Source organism: Pristis pectinata, chromosome 28 (genome assembly GCF_009764475.1).
Source record: "Pristis pectinata isolate sPriPec2 chromosome 28, sPriPec2.1.pri, whole genome shotgun sequence".
Taxonomy (NCBI): domain Eukaryota; kingdom Metazoa; phylum Chordata; class Chondrichthyes; order Rhinopristiformes; family Pristidae; genus Pristis; species Pristis pectinata.
Window position 1 is genome coordinate 10,046,408 of NC_067432.1, and position 15,812 is coordinate 10,062,219.

Sequence of the window (15,812 nt, forward strand, 5' to 3'; positions counted from 1 at the left end):
AAAAATTAAGCGAAGAAGAGCAACCTATGAAGTTGTTACAGAATTACAGCAGCCAATTAGTAAGCTGTTATTGCATAATTATGTGCTCACTGGAGGGGAAGCTTACAGGTCTCCCCCTAGTTATGGCAGGGTTCTGTTCCTCACCCGCACTGTTCTCAAGTCAGAAATGCGACGCGAACCGAGTTCCCCCATGGCAGAAGATGCCTGCAGAGGTGGGTTGACCCAGAAGAATAAAGGGTCTGGAGAAGCATTTTAAATTTTGTTTTGCCATTCTTAATAATACAGCTGATATAAGCAAATGTAACCCAAGCCTATCTTTGGCTACTAACATTTTAAAACAAAAAGATTTTACTGTAGACAAGGTTTTAAGTGATACTGACGGTTTTGAAAAGGACACTGCTGCTGGCTCGGACAGTGTGTCTCTAGATTGGTAAAATGGACATCAACGTGTTAACTAGAATGCATTCTCCTTGGGTTCAATGTGGCAAAATTCCAGTTAGTGTCAAGAACATATGCCTGCAGCCCCACAGCAGCTGTCAAATCCATCCCACTGGTCTCCCAAACACTCATTCATCTATACGGACTGTACATAAGCTTGGGAGGACCTGTACTTAATGACACAAATTATCATTTTTACCTGCTGGTTCTACTCTGCATCTGTTTGTAGTTTACTAAGCAGAGTTAATGTGCACCTTCATATTCAAGAGCACGTGTTTGAAATACAGGAAGTCCCCGACTTACGAATGCCCGTACTTACGAACTGACCTCTGTGGTCAGTTCGTAAGTGGGCCCAGCCCCCGATCCTGCCACGGCAGTGGTACACCTTCTTTGGCCCAACCCCATGCCAAGTGCATATGTGCGGCTGGGGTCATGCGCGGCCACGATCCCCGGCCCAAGTGCGCGTGCGCGGCCGCGATCCCCGGCCCAAGTGCACATGCGCGGACACTGTTCCGAGTTACATACAAAATTGGGTTACGAACAGTTTCAAAAACGGAACTCGTTTGTAACCCGGGGACTTCCTGTACTTTGTTTTAAGATGGTTTTATATTGTGTTCACTGCCATCTTGGAGCTTCTGATCCTCAATAGACATATAAGGCACAATCAATAGTAACATCAAAGTAAACTTGTTGGACTTGGCATTTCTGATCATTAGTCTGGGCAAGTTTACTTTGCTGCTATTAGTAGTATGGCCTTATTAGCACTCATTGCTGCTCGTGTAGATTAGCCTTTGCAACATTTTTGATAATGCAAAAGGCAAATTATTTCTGAGTTACAGTATTGCTTATTGTATTAATATCATCTATAGCATTAAAAGAAGAATCCTACCACGTTCAGTTGTACAGAGCTGCATTTCTACCAGCTATCAAAACCATTTCTTACAGAAACTGAGAGCCCTTAAAATATAAGACTGTTTGCCTTTCCACAGACTCAGTAACATCAAGATTGCTGCTGTGTAATTTCTTGATAATCTGGCAGCCATTATTTGTTGAGGGTTGTGTGCCACTGCATTTGGCTCAGCCAGGGCTGGAATGACAGGGAAGTTTTGTTTGTTCATGTTTTTAATCAGTGATGGGTAATGTATATTGTTGACTAAGACGAAACAAGATGGTTTAAGTGCAGATATGGCTGTTACTACTCATTTATGAGAAGACTATTACATAGAATAGAAATTAGATTTTAAAACTAGCAAAGAATGACATTGTCACCTTTGAAGGAATTGCATAGGTAGCATGAAAGAGCATAACTAATAGTACAGAAAGCAAAAAAACAACTTTAGGAACTCAGCAGGTTGAGCAGCATCTGCTGGGGGTAGGGGATGGGGGAGGAATTGTCGATGTTTTGGATTGAGACCCTGCATCAGGACTGAGAGTGGGGAGATAAGATAGCCGATAAAATCAGGAGAGGGAGGGAAGAGTTGTGGGCTGGGAGGTGATAGGTGGACTGAGGAAGGGTGAGGCATGATGGACAGAAGAGGGAGGGATTGGAGCTGGGTGACAGGCAGATGGTGATAAATGGAAGTAGACAAGGGGGAAAAATGTCAAATGGAGACGGGGCTGGTGGGTGACAAGCAAAGACACAAAGTATACGAGTGCTGAAATCTGATAAGGAAGGTGATAATGGGAACTGTTAAGGGAGAGGTGAAAGGCAGATGGAACCAGATGTGGGAGGGGAGCTGGTGGGTGAGATGAGTATAGTAGCTGGATGGAACCAGGAAGTGGTGGGGGTAGGAATGATGGTGGGGGGAGTATGGGGAAAGGGTACAAAAATGGGGGGGGGACTGTAGGCATTTGATAAGGTCCCTCATGATAGGTTGATTCAGAAGATGAAGATGATGTGTGGGATCCGGGGTGAGTTGCAAGTTTGGATTCAGAACTGGCTTGCCCATAGAAGACAGAGGTAGAAGGCTGTTATTCTGGCTGGAGGTCCCTGACCAGTGGTGTTCCGCAAGGATCCATGCTGGGACCTCTGTCGTTTGTGACATGTCAATGATTTGGATGAAAATATGGATGGATTAGCAAGTTTGCAGATGGTACCAAGATTGGTGGAATAGTGCACAGTGTAAAGGACCATCAAAGAATACAGCAGGATATAGATCAGTTACACATATAGGCAGAGAAATGGCAGATAGAGTTTAATCTGGGCAAGTGTGAGGGGTTGCACTTTGGGAGGTCAAATGAAAGGAGAACGTATACAGTTAATGGTAGCCCATTAATAGCATTGGGGTACAGAGAGATCTTGGGGTCCAGGTCCATAGTTCACTGAAAGTGGCTATGCAAGTGGATAAGGTGGTAAAGAAGGCGTATGGCATGGCTTGCCTTCATTGGTAGGGATGTTGAGTATAAGATAAGGAAGTCATGCTGTAGTTATATAAAACTTCAGTCAGACCACACTTGGAGTATTATGTGCAGTTCTGGTCACCCCATTATAGGAACAATGTGGAGACTATGAAAAAGGTGCAGAAGAGGTATACCAGGATGGTGCTTGGATTACAGGGTATGAGCTATAAGGAGAGGTTGGACAAATTTGGGTTCTTCTCCCTCAAGCTTCAGAGGCTGAGGGGAGACCTTGATAGAGGTTTTTAAAATTATGAGAGGCATAGATAGGGTAGACAGTCAGAATCTTTTCTCCAGGGTAGAAATGCTAAACACCAGAGGACATGCTTTTAAGGTTAGAGGGGGGAAGTTTAAAGGCGATGTCAGAGGCAAGTTTTTTTTTACACAGAGTGGTAGGTGCCTGGAATAGATTACCAGGGGTAATAGTGCAAGCAGGTAGTTTAGTGGAGTTTGAGAGGCTTTTAGATAGATACATGAATATGAAAGAAATGAAGGGATATGGATGATACACAGGAGGAGGACATTTAGTATAGATTGGCATCAAGATCAGCACAACATCATGGGCTGAATGGCCTGTTCCATGCTGTACTGTTGGAAGGAGACAGGGGGGAAAGACAAGAGGTAAGGGTTACCTGTAATTGGAAAATTCAATGTTTTCAATGTTCATACCATTGGACTGTAGACTGCCTAGGCAGAATGATGTTCTAGTTGGCATTGGGCCTCAACCTGGCAGTGGAGAAGGCCGAGGATGGACAGGTCAGTGTAGGAATGGGAAGTGGAATTGAAATGGCACGCAACCGGGAGCTCGGCGTGGCCACTTCAGACAGAACACAGGTTCTCTGCAAACTGGTCACCTAGTCCTTTGGTCTTGCCAATGTAGAGGAGGTCACATCGGGAGCACCGAATGCAGTGGGCAAGGTTGGAGGAGGTGCACTTGAATCTTTGCCTCACGTGGAAGGGCTGTTTAGGTCCCTGGATGGTGGTGCAGGAGGAGGTGTAGGAACAAGTGTTGCACGTCCTGCAGTTGCAGGGAAAGTACCAGGGGTCAGGGAAGGGGTTGGTGGGAAGAGATGAGTGGACCAGGGAGTCATGGAGAGAGTGGTTGCTGTGGAAGGTGGAAAGGGATGGGGAGGGGAAGATGTGGCTTGTGGTGGGATCCCGTAGCAGCTGGCAGAATTGACAAAGGGTGATATGCTGGATACAGAGGCTAGTAGGGTGAAGAATAAAGGAACTCCATCTCTGTTCTGTTTGGTGGGAGGGTGGTTGAAAACAGAAGTCCTGGAAATGGAGGAAATGTGAGAGAGGACTCCATCAAACACAGTAGAGGGGGGAAAAAAAGGTGGTAAATGGTGATGGTGAGACCTAAGACACAGTTGGCAAAGTTTTAATGTCATGTGACTTTATTTATAGAGAGTAGAATGAGAGAAATGGGCCTGGAGAACATTGGAATAGTCATTTCTTTGGGTGTCAGAGGCAAGGATGAAGATTTCAGCAGCAATTGAATTGAGATAGACGAGTTTGGTGATGTTACAGAGCTGGAATTAGGTGGTCTTAGTAGTGGTGTAGGTATATAGTCCAAAGCTCATCTCATTCAAACAATTTTTTGCCTGTATCTGTTTTTCATAATAAGACTTTTCCAATTGTTTTTGTGAATATTAATGAGAAATTAATAGTTTCTTCTTCATGTAAAAAATTTTTTTTACAGAAAAATATTGTTTGGAGAAAATGGGTGCAAATCACCTAATGCTCTGGTAGATGTAGATCTCAGCAAACTTTACACAGCAACTTCCCTCATGCACATTGATGACAACATCATGAGGTAAGTGACTATCTGTTTTTGTGGTTCTTACCTCTTAAAAGTTGTGCTTTTGTAGAAGTTGTTCAGCTTTTTAATCTGAATTGACACTCCAGCAAAATATGAAGGTAGTGCTACATTGGTGGAGGTGCATGTTCAGATGGATATAAAAGTTCCCATTAACTTCAGTGAAAAATCTGATAACCACACTCTTTCAACTCCTCCAAGATGATAGTACAAATTAACATCAGGTATTTTATTCGATAAATGGCTGAGGAGATTCTTTCTTTGAACTTGCATCTTTTGGTTAACCAATTTCTTTTACTCAATTACCATTGCAGATTAAAAATATAACTTACTAATGCTGACTGTTCAGGGTTCATTTGGGATCAAAAGTAACTTTGGGTGAGAGAATCCAGCACAAACCCACTTTTTAAATTTTGCGATGTCTAAGAGATATGAATTAAAGTTGGGAACTTGTGCATTTATGTAGATGTTACTTTTTAAGTTTGTGCCCAACCAGAAGGATCCTTTCTTTAACTCTACACAGATTAACCTGCTGCATATTTACAATAGACATACATTTTGCAAATTTTATATTCTTTTGTCAATATTATCACTTGCTAATTGCTACCATTAACCCATTGACCAATATTTATCCCCATGGCAACCTTGGCTTTTCCCAGCCGCACCCTATTATAGATATTATCTTTGTCCTTCCCATCCCTGTCCTACCTTCTTTGTAATTTAAAACTAACTTGTTTTTCTCTTCTCAGTTCTGCTGAAGGATCTTTAACCTGAAAGGTTAACTCTGTTTTTCTTTCCACAGATGCTGCCTGCCCTGCTTGGTGTTTCCTGCATTTTCTGATTTGATATCTTAGTTTTGCTTCTATTTCCCTTCGTGCTTTTCGAACCACATCTTTTCCATGAGATCCACCTCCTGCTTTACTGACATATTCTCAAATTGCTGACCATTCATCTTCACTGTCTGGTCTCTTATCCTATGTGATACTGTTCCCCTTCAAATCTGCTGTCATAACCTCAAACAATGCACTCTGAAGTAAACTAGAAAGTTGATTAGGACTTTGTTTTCCCACATTTGCATCATTCCACTCGGGTTTCTGATCCTGCCACAGTGTGAAATAGTCATTTTTGTTACAATGCTAGCTTTTGTTTTCCTGCTCTTGCCTTATTGCCAAGGTTCAGTCTGTGTCTCTTCATATTTCCCATTGGCATGCCACCCTTTACGAACATTATTTGAAAATACATCAATCCATGTTTTTTAAATTCTACTTTCAGGTCTGGGTATTGCTTGCAAGGTCACCATTTATTGCCCATGTTTAATTGTCCTTAGAAGGTGGTGGTGAGCCAACATTTTGAATCTCTTGTGGTGCAGGCACTCCCGTAATCCTACAGTGAATGAGACCCAGGATTTAGACCCAGTGACAATGAAGGAATGACAATACATTTACAACCATGCTAGTCATAGAGCTGCTCCAGGGAAAACAGAACCTGCATATCCAATCTCACATAATTCAAGCCCTCCAATTGAGGCAACGCGCTTTTAAATCTATTTTGCACCCTTTTTATCTTAATCCCATCTCTTCTGTATTGTGGCGACCTGAACACAAAACTCCAAGTATGGCCTAATCAACATTGTGTACGACTGTAACATGCGGGTCAACTTGGCCACCACCTCTCTCAGTACTTCTGCTGTTTCTGATTTGTTATACTAGTTGTCCAGTGTCCAAATATGGAACGATAAATAATTTCTTGCAACTCGGTATTGGGCAAACCAATGTTGTTGGATCCTGCTGAAACTTCATCACTTTCCTTCAAACATTAAAAAAAACAGTTGTCTGCCATCTGCCATTCAGTAAGATGATGCCTGATTTAAGCACTGAAATTTCCCGTGTAAACCTCTACCTCTCCTTGTCCAAGCTTTTGGCCCTCTATCCTAATATATTTCTCTCACATGTTCCATCAGTAATGGTCCTGTAATCAGTGGAAGCTTGCAGAAGGTATACCTGTGATAATCCATGTGATTGTTCACATATTTGGTTTGAAGATGAATTTTGAGCATGTGTCTTTACTTTCATGAAAACAAGAGCCTTGCACTTTTATAGTTTCACCCTCCTCTGTCCCATTTTATCTCATCTGCTGAAATTCTCATCTGTTCCTTTGCTGTAAACTTGACCATTCCTTTGTTCTCTTGGCCAGCATGCATAAACCTGAGCTTATTTAAAACCATGCTGCCCATATCCTATCTTGTACCTGTGTGTCAGGTAATTATGAATTTTGAAGTATAAATAACCTTCAAATATTCTATCAATTCTAGTTCACCCTTATTCCAGTAAATACATGGATTGTGATTATGTGGGAGGATGCTAATGTTCTGGTAATTCATACATTGCATGTTTCACCTGTAGCTATTCTACTTGAATGTATATTTTGATTGTAACGTGTGAAAGACACTATGTATAAAAATGAATTACCAGAATATCAGCATTTTTCTAACTAGCAATTCTGCTTGGTGCATTTTGAGTCTACAATAATATCTGTCTATTTCAGAAAGTTCCATGGCTATAGTACTCTGAAGGAATATTATGAGCAAGAAAGCTGTATGCACTATCTTCACAATGTAAGTTATTTGAATCTGGTTTAATTTACAGTGGTTCTTGCATTGTGCTTTGCATTGACTTTCCCCAAATTCAAAAAAAGGACTTGCCAATTATATAAAAGATCTATCATTCCATAGGGTGATACATTGCTCGTGGTCAGCAAGATATTCCTGATTATGATGGGCAGCAGCAGTTTACCCCATCTTTTCCTATTGGTGATGGCTGATTTAAAACCCAAACATTGCCCCTGCAGGCTTCAACATTTCTCAAAGGCACTCATGTGTTATTAGCTTCTTCAGGATGCCTGTGGGTCAAATGCAAACTTAAACATAAACCACAGTGCTCAGTGGAGCATTTGCAGAACTACCTGGCTTGCAAAACTGTGTCCTGAAGCATTTTTGTGGCTCTAGAACTTGACATCATTCAGCTCCATCACAATTCCATACATAATACGAGTCTGGTGTGTGAATGCAATGGTTTTGTTGGGATAGTCCTCCAAAGAGCTGATTAAAACCAAGGGCAGTTGCCAAGGGATTCAATTGGCTTGGTACTGGGTGGAGGTATTAATGCTTGCTCCAGGTCCAGTTTATTCTTTTTGATTCAGTGATCTAACCACTGAACCAAAAAGCTTGAGTATTTCTCTTCAAATATACTCCATCCAGAAGCTTTGGATGGGTTTCTCAAAACCAGACTTCAACAATTAGTGGTATTGTGGCTACCTAACCTCTTGAAGGTTGTAGCAGGACCTTTTGCATTTTTAAAAGCCTTAATTTAATGAGGGGAGACACAAGTTTATTCTTAAAGTAATGTATCCTTCCGTCTAGGTTCCCAACCATGCTTCAAAGTGTTTTTTTTTTGGTGTAACATGAATAAATTTCACGAGATTTCTCGTTCATTCACAGGTTTATGCAATATGGTGTGTTGACTGGTCTCGTGGCAATTGGTGCTGTTGATATTAGGCATGAGAGTGAACAGCCAAAACCTCGTCTTGTGCAGGAGTCTTTCTTTTAATGGCAGGATTCTGGGTAGTGTGGAGGAGCAGAGGGATCTGGGGGTTCATATCCACAGATCCCTGAAAGTTGCCTCACGGGTAGTTAACAAAGCTTATGGGATGTTAGCATTCATAAATCGTGGGATTGAGTTTAAGGGGCGCGAGGTAATGATGCAGCTCTATAAAACTCTGGTTAGACCACACTTAAAGTACTGTGTCCAGTACTGGTCGCCTCATTATAGGAAGGATGTGAAAGCGTTGGAAAGGGTGCAGAGGAGATATACCAGGATGCTGCCTGGTTTTGAGAGTATGGATTATGAGGAGAGACTAAGGGAGCTTGGGCTTTACTCTAAGGACGATGAGAGGAGACATAATATTTTGTATACCTCTATAATGGAATAGATAGAGTAGACAGCCAGCGCCTCTTTCCCAGGGTACCAATGCTCAATACAAGAGGGCATGGCTTTAAAGTAACGGGTGGGAAGTTCAAGGGAGATATCAGAGGGAGGTTTTTACCCAGAGAGTGGTTGGTGCATGGAATGTGCTTCCTGGGGTGGTGGTGGAGCCAGGTACATTGGTCAAATTCAAGAGATTGCTAGATAAGCATATAGAGGAATTTAAAATAGAAGGATATGTGAGGGGAAGGGGTTAGATAGTCTTAGGCAAGGTTTAAAGGTCAGCACAACATTGTGGGGCAAATGGCCTGTTTTGTGCTGTACTTTCTATGGTTCTATGGTTAAAGCCCCAGCCATCAGGGCTGTAAGATTCTGCACTTCTACCCAAGGTGAATGTTGGGGATTTGAGGGGGATAACAAAGGAAGCACACATCAGTTCCCTCTGCCTTTCAGCAGAGATGAAGTGAAGAACAGCAAGAGTGGTTAACTAAAACTAGACGAAACATTTGTTGATCCTGTGCTTTAGTTACCAAGGATTTATTGGAAAAGAGATGGTGAGATTTCTTGAGTTGCTGTCATCCACTGGAAACCTGGGACCAGCCATGGGTTGGGTCATGAGCATCTTATAAAACTGGAGGAATTACTTCTGTTCTCAAACAAGGTGGAACATATCTGTTGTGACACTAAATGGAGTAGCTTTAAATGTACCAATGAACACATCTTTCTGAAGTGTCATCGGTGTCTGAGTCCAAACATTATGGGTTCAAGACCCACTCCAGAGAAGAGAGAACAAAAGTCTTGGCTGTGCAGTGCTGATGGACTGCTAAGTTGACAGACATGCCACTATCTTTAGAATGGAATATTGAATTGAAACTCCTGTCTTCACTTTCTGGTGAACATGAAAGATCCCAAGATTTTATGAAGTTACTTCTGGTGTCCCTCGTGGTATTCATTTCTGAAACAGCATCAGAGAAACAGATCATCCAATTGTTAGGGCCATATTGTGCACCAATTGGTCCACTTCCAACAGTCACAAAGGTGAATGCTCTTCAAAAAGGATTAATTGTCTGCAAAAACGTCTTCTTTCATTTGCAACTTTAAGTCTGCAAAGGGTTCTTGAATTTATGTTGACCAGGGCCATAAATATATGGAACTTGTATCATCTGGGTAATGAAGCTTGATGTTACAATGGCTAACATGAGGGGGCATAATTTTAAGGTGATTGGAGGAAGTTATAAGGGGGATGTCAGGGGTATGTTTTTTTTACACAGAGTGGTGGGTGCGTGGAATGCACTTCCAGCAGAGGTTGTGGGAACAGATACATCAGGGACATTTAAGAGACTCGTAGATAGACACATCATCCATAGGTCCTTCAAGGTTGCTGCGCAGGTCGAGAGGGTTGCTAAGAAGGCATATGGAGTGTTGGCCTTCATTAGTCGGGGTACTGAGTTCAAGAGCCGTGAGGTGATGTTGCAGTTCTATAAAACTCTGGTTAGACCACACTTGGAGTATTGTGTTCAGTTCTGGTCGCCTCATTATAGGAAGGATGTGGAAGCTTTAGAGAGGGTGCAAAGGAGATTTACCAGGATGTTGCCTGGATTAGAGAGCATGTCTTATGAGGATAGGTCGAGTGAGCTAGGGCTTTTCTCTTTGGAGAGAAGGAGGATGAGAGGTGACTTGATAGAGGTGTACAAGATAAGAGGCATAGATCGAGTGGACAGTCAGAAACTTTTTCCTCGGGCGACAATGGCTAACATAACGGGACATAATTTTAAGGTGATTGGAGGAAGGTATAAGGGGGATGTCAGAGGTAAATTTTTTTACACAGAGTGCTGGGTGCATGGAACGCACTGCCTGCAGAGGTTGTGGGGGGCAGATACATTAGGGACATTTAAGAGACTCTTAGATAGACACATGAATGATAGAGAAATGGAGGGCTATGTGGGAGGGAAGGGTTAGGTAGATTTTAGAGCAGGATGAAATGTCTGCACAACATTGTGGGCTGAAGGGCCTGTACTGTGCTGTAATGTTCTGTGTTACATGTAGTAGCACTTGGTGATGGAAAGCTCAAAGGCAGTTCCTTCATTCACAGAATAGTCATTTTGCACAGTTGGTGGAGATAAATTCACTATTGTTTTGTTGATCAAAGGCTATTTAGTATTTACCTATGTTTTGTTCTAGTGAATTTAACCAAATGTTATGTTACACACACCTAGATTTGTAACATGCCTCCATCCCATCCCATGAATAAGAAAGGTAATTGAAACATTCTTTTAATCCCTAAGCAGAAATTGTGATGCAAGCATCTTGCACCTGTGGGACTTGTATTTACTATCCAGCAGAATGGACTAGTCAGAGCTGTGGGGTGTCCACTTAGAATTATTGTTTCAGGTACAGGGGATTAGAGGTTTTGTTTCCTCCATTTCCCAATTCTTTTGTCTTGTAAACAAAAGTTAATCTAACCAGGTGTAATATTCGTCTTCTAAAATGCAGATTTTGATGCCAAAGTATGCTTATGTATATGTGAATGATGCGTATTCTTTGTAAATGTTAATGTTGATTTCAGTCCTTGCATTTTAAGTATCTGCACCGTGGTGAATGTGAATACTTGCCCTTCAGAGTAATCATTGGTTATAAGTGCCTCTGGCTACAACATGCTTTTGTAATGGTCTTCAAATTACTATTGCTTGGGTTATTTAACAGATTGGTGTCAATAAACAGTAGGGAAAATTGCAGAAGTCAGTTCACTTTAATTTTCATTACTTATTTTCCAAGATATCCTATAAATAATGATCCTCTAACCAGTGGTACTCTCGCAAAATAAAGTCCCTTGGACAATTAATAGTCATGTAAATGCTAATTTTCCACATTGAGAAACAAATAACATTCATACATTCTGCTTTACTGATATTCCAGATTTTAAACTAAAGTTTGCAATGCAGTTTGTAAAGCATTCGCTTACCTGCTATTAAGTGTATCACCATTAGCATTTATGTAGCAGGTGTACTTGGGAGGGGAAAGCTAGCTAAAACAGGTACAAAGTCTTCATTGAATGCCATTGAAAAGGTGAAAGACTCCTCTTTGCTCTTCCTATCAGTAAAAGGCATCAATTTGTAATGTAATGTCTGTTTTTACCTGACACAGATCCAGATTCCTCTACTGCTAGTTAATGCTTCAGATGACCCCCTAGTGCATGAAAGCTTGCTGACCATTCCTCGATCACTTGCAGGTAAGTTAAATGATAATGCTGTAAAATAAAATTGCCCTTTTGGTTGGTTGTTTGATATTAGAGACCCCATCAGTTTTTAATACTCAAATTGTTATGAATTTTCTACTGCTCATCTGCACAAACTTATCCAACCACCTTAGCAATCCTCTCCTCAACTCATTTCCCCCAATATCCACAAGCTACTGGGGAGGAAGGACTTATTGTACCACGTGACATCTTGGGGCTTGTATGAGGTACAATATTTGGTGTTAATCCAAGTATCATTGGACTTAATTTGCATTTTGTACCAAAGTTTGGGCATCCCCATGGAATGAGTTATCGGTGAAACCTCATTACTTTGGAACTATACACATGGAAGAGGAGATGAAGAATATTAAAAATCAACTCCTAACACTTTGAGCTGGTTCAGAAATGGATTTGCACACAGCAGTGCAAACGTGTTCTTTATCCTTTTTGTCTATCAGATGCAAGAAGATTACACCTTAATGTTTGCCAGAATGTTTTAGTACGATCTAGCCCAGATTGGGAGTGTAAATTGGGATGTCCTTTTTGAAGGAAAATGTACCATGGGGATGTGGTCGATATTCAGGGATCTTATGCAGGATGTTAGGGATAAATATGTCCCGGTGAGGCAGAGAAGGAATGGCAGGGTGAAGGAACCGTGGGTGATGAGAGAGGTGGAATGACTTGTTAGGGAGAAGAAGGTAACATATGTGAGGTATAAGCAGCAAGGTTCAGACAGGACCCGTGAGGAATATAGGGTAGCGAGGAAGGAACTTAAGAAAGGGCTGAGGAGAGCTAGAAGGGGACATGAAAAGGCTTTGGCTTAAGGAAAATCCCAAGGCCTTTTTCAAGTACGTGAAGGGTAGGAGGATGGCTAGGGTGAAGGTAGGTCCGATTAAGGACAAAGGTGGGAGAATTTGCCTGGAGGCGGCGGAAGTGGGAGAAGTTCTGAATGAGTACTTCTCTTCGGTATTCACCAGGGAGAGGGGTCTTGATGATACGGAAGGGAGTGCTGGTAGGGGTAATGTTCTCGAGGTTATTGATATCAAGAGAGAGGATGTGTTGAAGTTGTTAAATCTCCGGGGCCTGACGGGATTTTCCCCAGGCTGCTTCGAGAGGCTAGGGAGGAGATTGCTGAACCGCTGGTAAGGATCTTTGAGTCCTCGTTGTCTACGGGGGTGGTGCCGGAGGATTGGAGGATTGCGAATGTGGTCCCCTTGTTCAAAAAAGGTAATAGGGATAGGCCAGGGAATTATAGACCGGTGAGTCTCACGTCTGTGGTGGGTAAGCTGTTAGAAAGGATTCTAAGGGATAGGATTTATGAACACCTAGAGAATCATGGACTGATTAGGGACAGCCAGCATGGCTTTGTGAAGGGAAGATCTTGCCTCACAAGCCTGATAGAGTTCTTTGAGGAGGTGACCAGGAAGATTGATGAGGGCAGTGTGGTGGATGTGGTTTACATGGATTTTAGTAAGGCATTTGATAAGGTTCCTCATGGTAGGCTTCTTCAGAAGGTCAGAGGCCAAGGGATCCAAGGAAGCTTGGCTGTGTGGATTAGGAATTGGCTTGCATGTAGAAAGCAGAGGGTTGTGGTGGAAGGAGTGCCCTCGGATTGGAAGGCAGTGACTAGTGATGTCCCGCAGGGATCGGTTCTGGGACCTCTACTTTTTGTAATATTTATAGATGACTTAGGTGAGGGGGTGGAGGGCTGGGTTAGTACGTTTGCGGACGACACTAAGGTAGGCGGTGTTGTGGATAGTGTGGAGGGCTGTCGGAGCTTACAGAGGGATATTGATAGGATGCAGAGCTGGGCTGACAGGTGACAGATGGAGTTCAATCCGGAGAAGTGTGAGGTGGTACACTTTGGAAGGACAAACTCCAGGGCAGAGTACAGGGTAAACGGCAAGGTACTTGGCAGTGTGGAGGAGCAGAGGGATCTGGGGGTTCATATTCACAGTTCATTGAAAGTCGCCTCAGGTGGAAAGAGCAGTTAAGAAGGCCAATGGGATGTTGGCTTTCATAAGTCGCGGGATTGAGTTTAAGAGCTGAGAGGTTATGATGCAGCTTTACAAAACTCTAGTTAGGCCACATTTAGAGTACTGTGTTCAGTTCTGGTCGCCTCATTATAGGAAGGATGTGGAGGCATTGGAGAGGGTGCAGAGGAGATTTACCAGGATGCTGCCTGGATTGGAGGGTATTGAATATGAGGAGAGGCTTAAGGTGCTAGGGCTTTATTCACTGGAAAGGAGGAGGATGAGAGGAGACATGATAGAGGTATATAAAATATTGAGAGGAATAGATAGAGTAGACAGTCAGCGCCTCCTTCCCAGGGCATCAGTGCTCAAGACGAGAGGTCATGGCTTTTTATGGGTGGGAGGTTCAGGGGAGATGTCAGAGGGAGGTTTTTCACCCAAAGAGTGGTTGGTGCATGGAATGCACTGCCTGGGGTGGTGGTGGAGGCAGATACATTGAACAGGTTCAAGAGCTTGTTGGATAGGCATATGGAGGAACGTGAGATAGAGGGATATGCGGGAGGAAGGGGTTAGGTAGTGTGAGGGGTGGGTACAAAGTGGTGATAGGTAGATGCAGGTAAGAGATAGTGACAGGCAGGAGGAGGGGAAAGCAGATCCACCAGGGGATGGGTCAAAGGTATGGAGGCAGACAACATGGGGGGAGGGGAGGAGAGGAATAGGAGAGAGACAAAAAATGGCGAGGCAAAAAAGAGAGGCTAGGAAAGGGAAGAAAAGGGGCAAGATGGGGGGTGGTGTTGGTTTACTTAAAGTGGGAGAATTCGATGTTCATTCCATTTGGCTGCAAGGTCCCAAGACGGAAAATGAGATGGTGTTCCTCCAGTTTGCATTCGGATTTCTCCCAGCAGTGGAGGAGGCCGAGGACTGACATATCAGTGATGGAGGGGGAGTTGAAGTGATTGGCTATGGAGAGATGCAGATCGCGGTTAGAAAAGTTTGCTTGTTTTAGGCCTCGAAGTTGCTTTAGACCATGCACCTTCTAGGTGCAAAGCGCATAGGAGTTCAGAAGTTGAAGGGCTTGAGTAAGGGAAAATTGAGAAGTAGGGCAAGGAGTGCACACCTTCCATTACAGGCAGTTATTTTTTAACATGGTTACATATTCCATTGGGTTCAAAGTAATATATAATGACAGTAAGACAATAATAGGGATGTGCACCTCAATATTCACTGCTGTATTTTCTGAACTGATATAATTCTGACACCCTACAAAGACCATATGCTCTTGAATGAGCTTTATTTTCCTGCTGTAATGGCCTGTGAGCGCCTTCTGTTGGTTGTAGTATACAAATGCTTGCAGTTAGCAGTTGTACAATTATATGCATCCAATGCATGAACTTTATGCATTGTGATGATATTGAAAAAAAATTGGGAAGAATGGTGCTAATTTTGCAAAACAAGGTCAGTTAAGATCTGTAGGCTGGCAATCAGTGATTATAATTGATGCCGTTATTCCAATTTACAAACCTTACCATGCAAGATGGCTACATCACAAACGAGTTGAGATAAAGCTTTACGAAAATAACTGTACTCATACTTGGCATAACAAATATTATAGTCTTGAACCCTTTAAAGCTTTCAAAAGTTTTACTGCAATGTAGATGTCCAGAATGACCTGCCTAATATTTAAGTTACCCTGATCCACTTCTTAACACTCAGCAGTCAATTATGTTTTGATTAAATTCTGCCAATGAAATATGTTTATAACAGATGTAACAGCAGATAATTGAACAGGGTAGCTTTGCTGATATCCTATAAATCAGACATCAAGCATAACTCTCAGCGACCAAATTGTAGCTTTAATCAGTGGCTCTCAGTTAATTTGTTTGTGGCTGGGATCAATTGGGAGACCATAGGAATAAGATCGTGATGTAAAGTCACATTGCCAGCAGGAGGATGTTTTCAGTAAAACA

General features: G+C 42.4%; 1 protein-coding gene across 1 annotated transcript in view; it reads left to right on the forward strand.

Moving 5' to 3' along the window:
• The window catches only part of LOC127583939 (monoacylglycerol lipase ABHD2-like), an 80,038-nt gene that overhangs the window by 45,265 nt on the left and 18,961 nt on the right, over positions 1-15,812 (forward strand). The window contains 3 exon segments of the mRNA XM_052040372.1: positions 4,541-4,654; positions 7,202-7,271; positions 11,782-11,866. Of these exon segments, the coding sequence (XP_051896332.1) occupies positions 4,541-4,654; positions 7,202-7,271; positions 11,782-11,866 (269 nt within the window).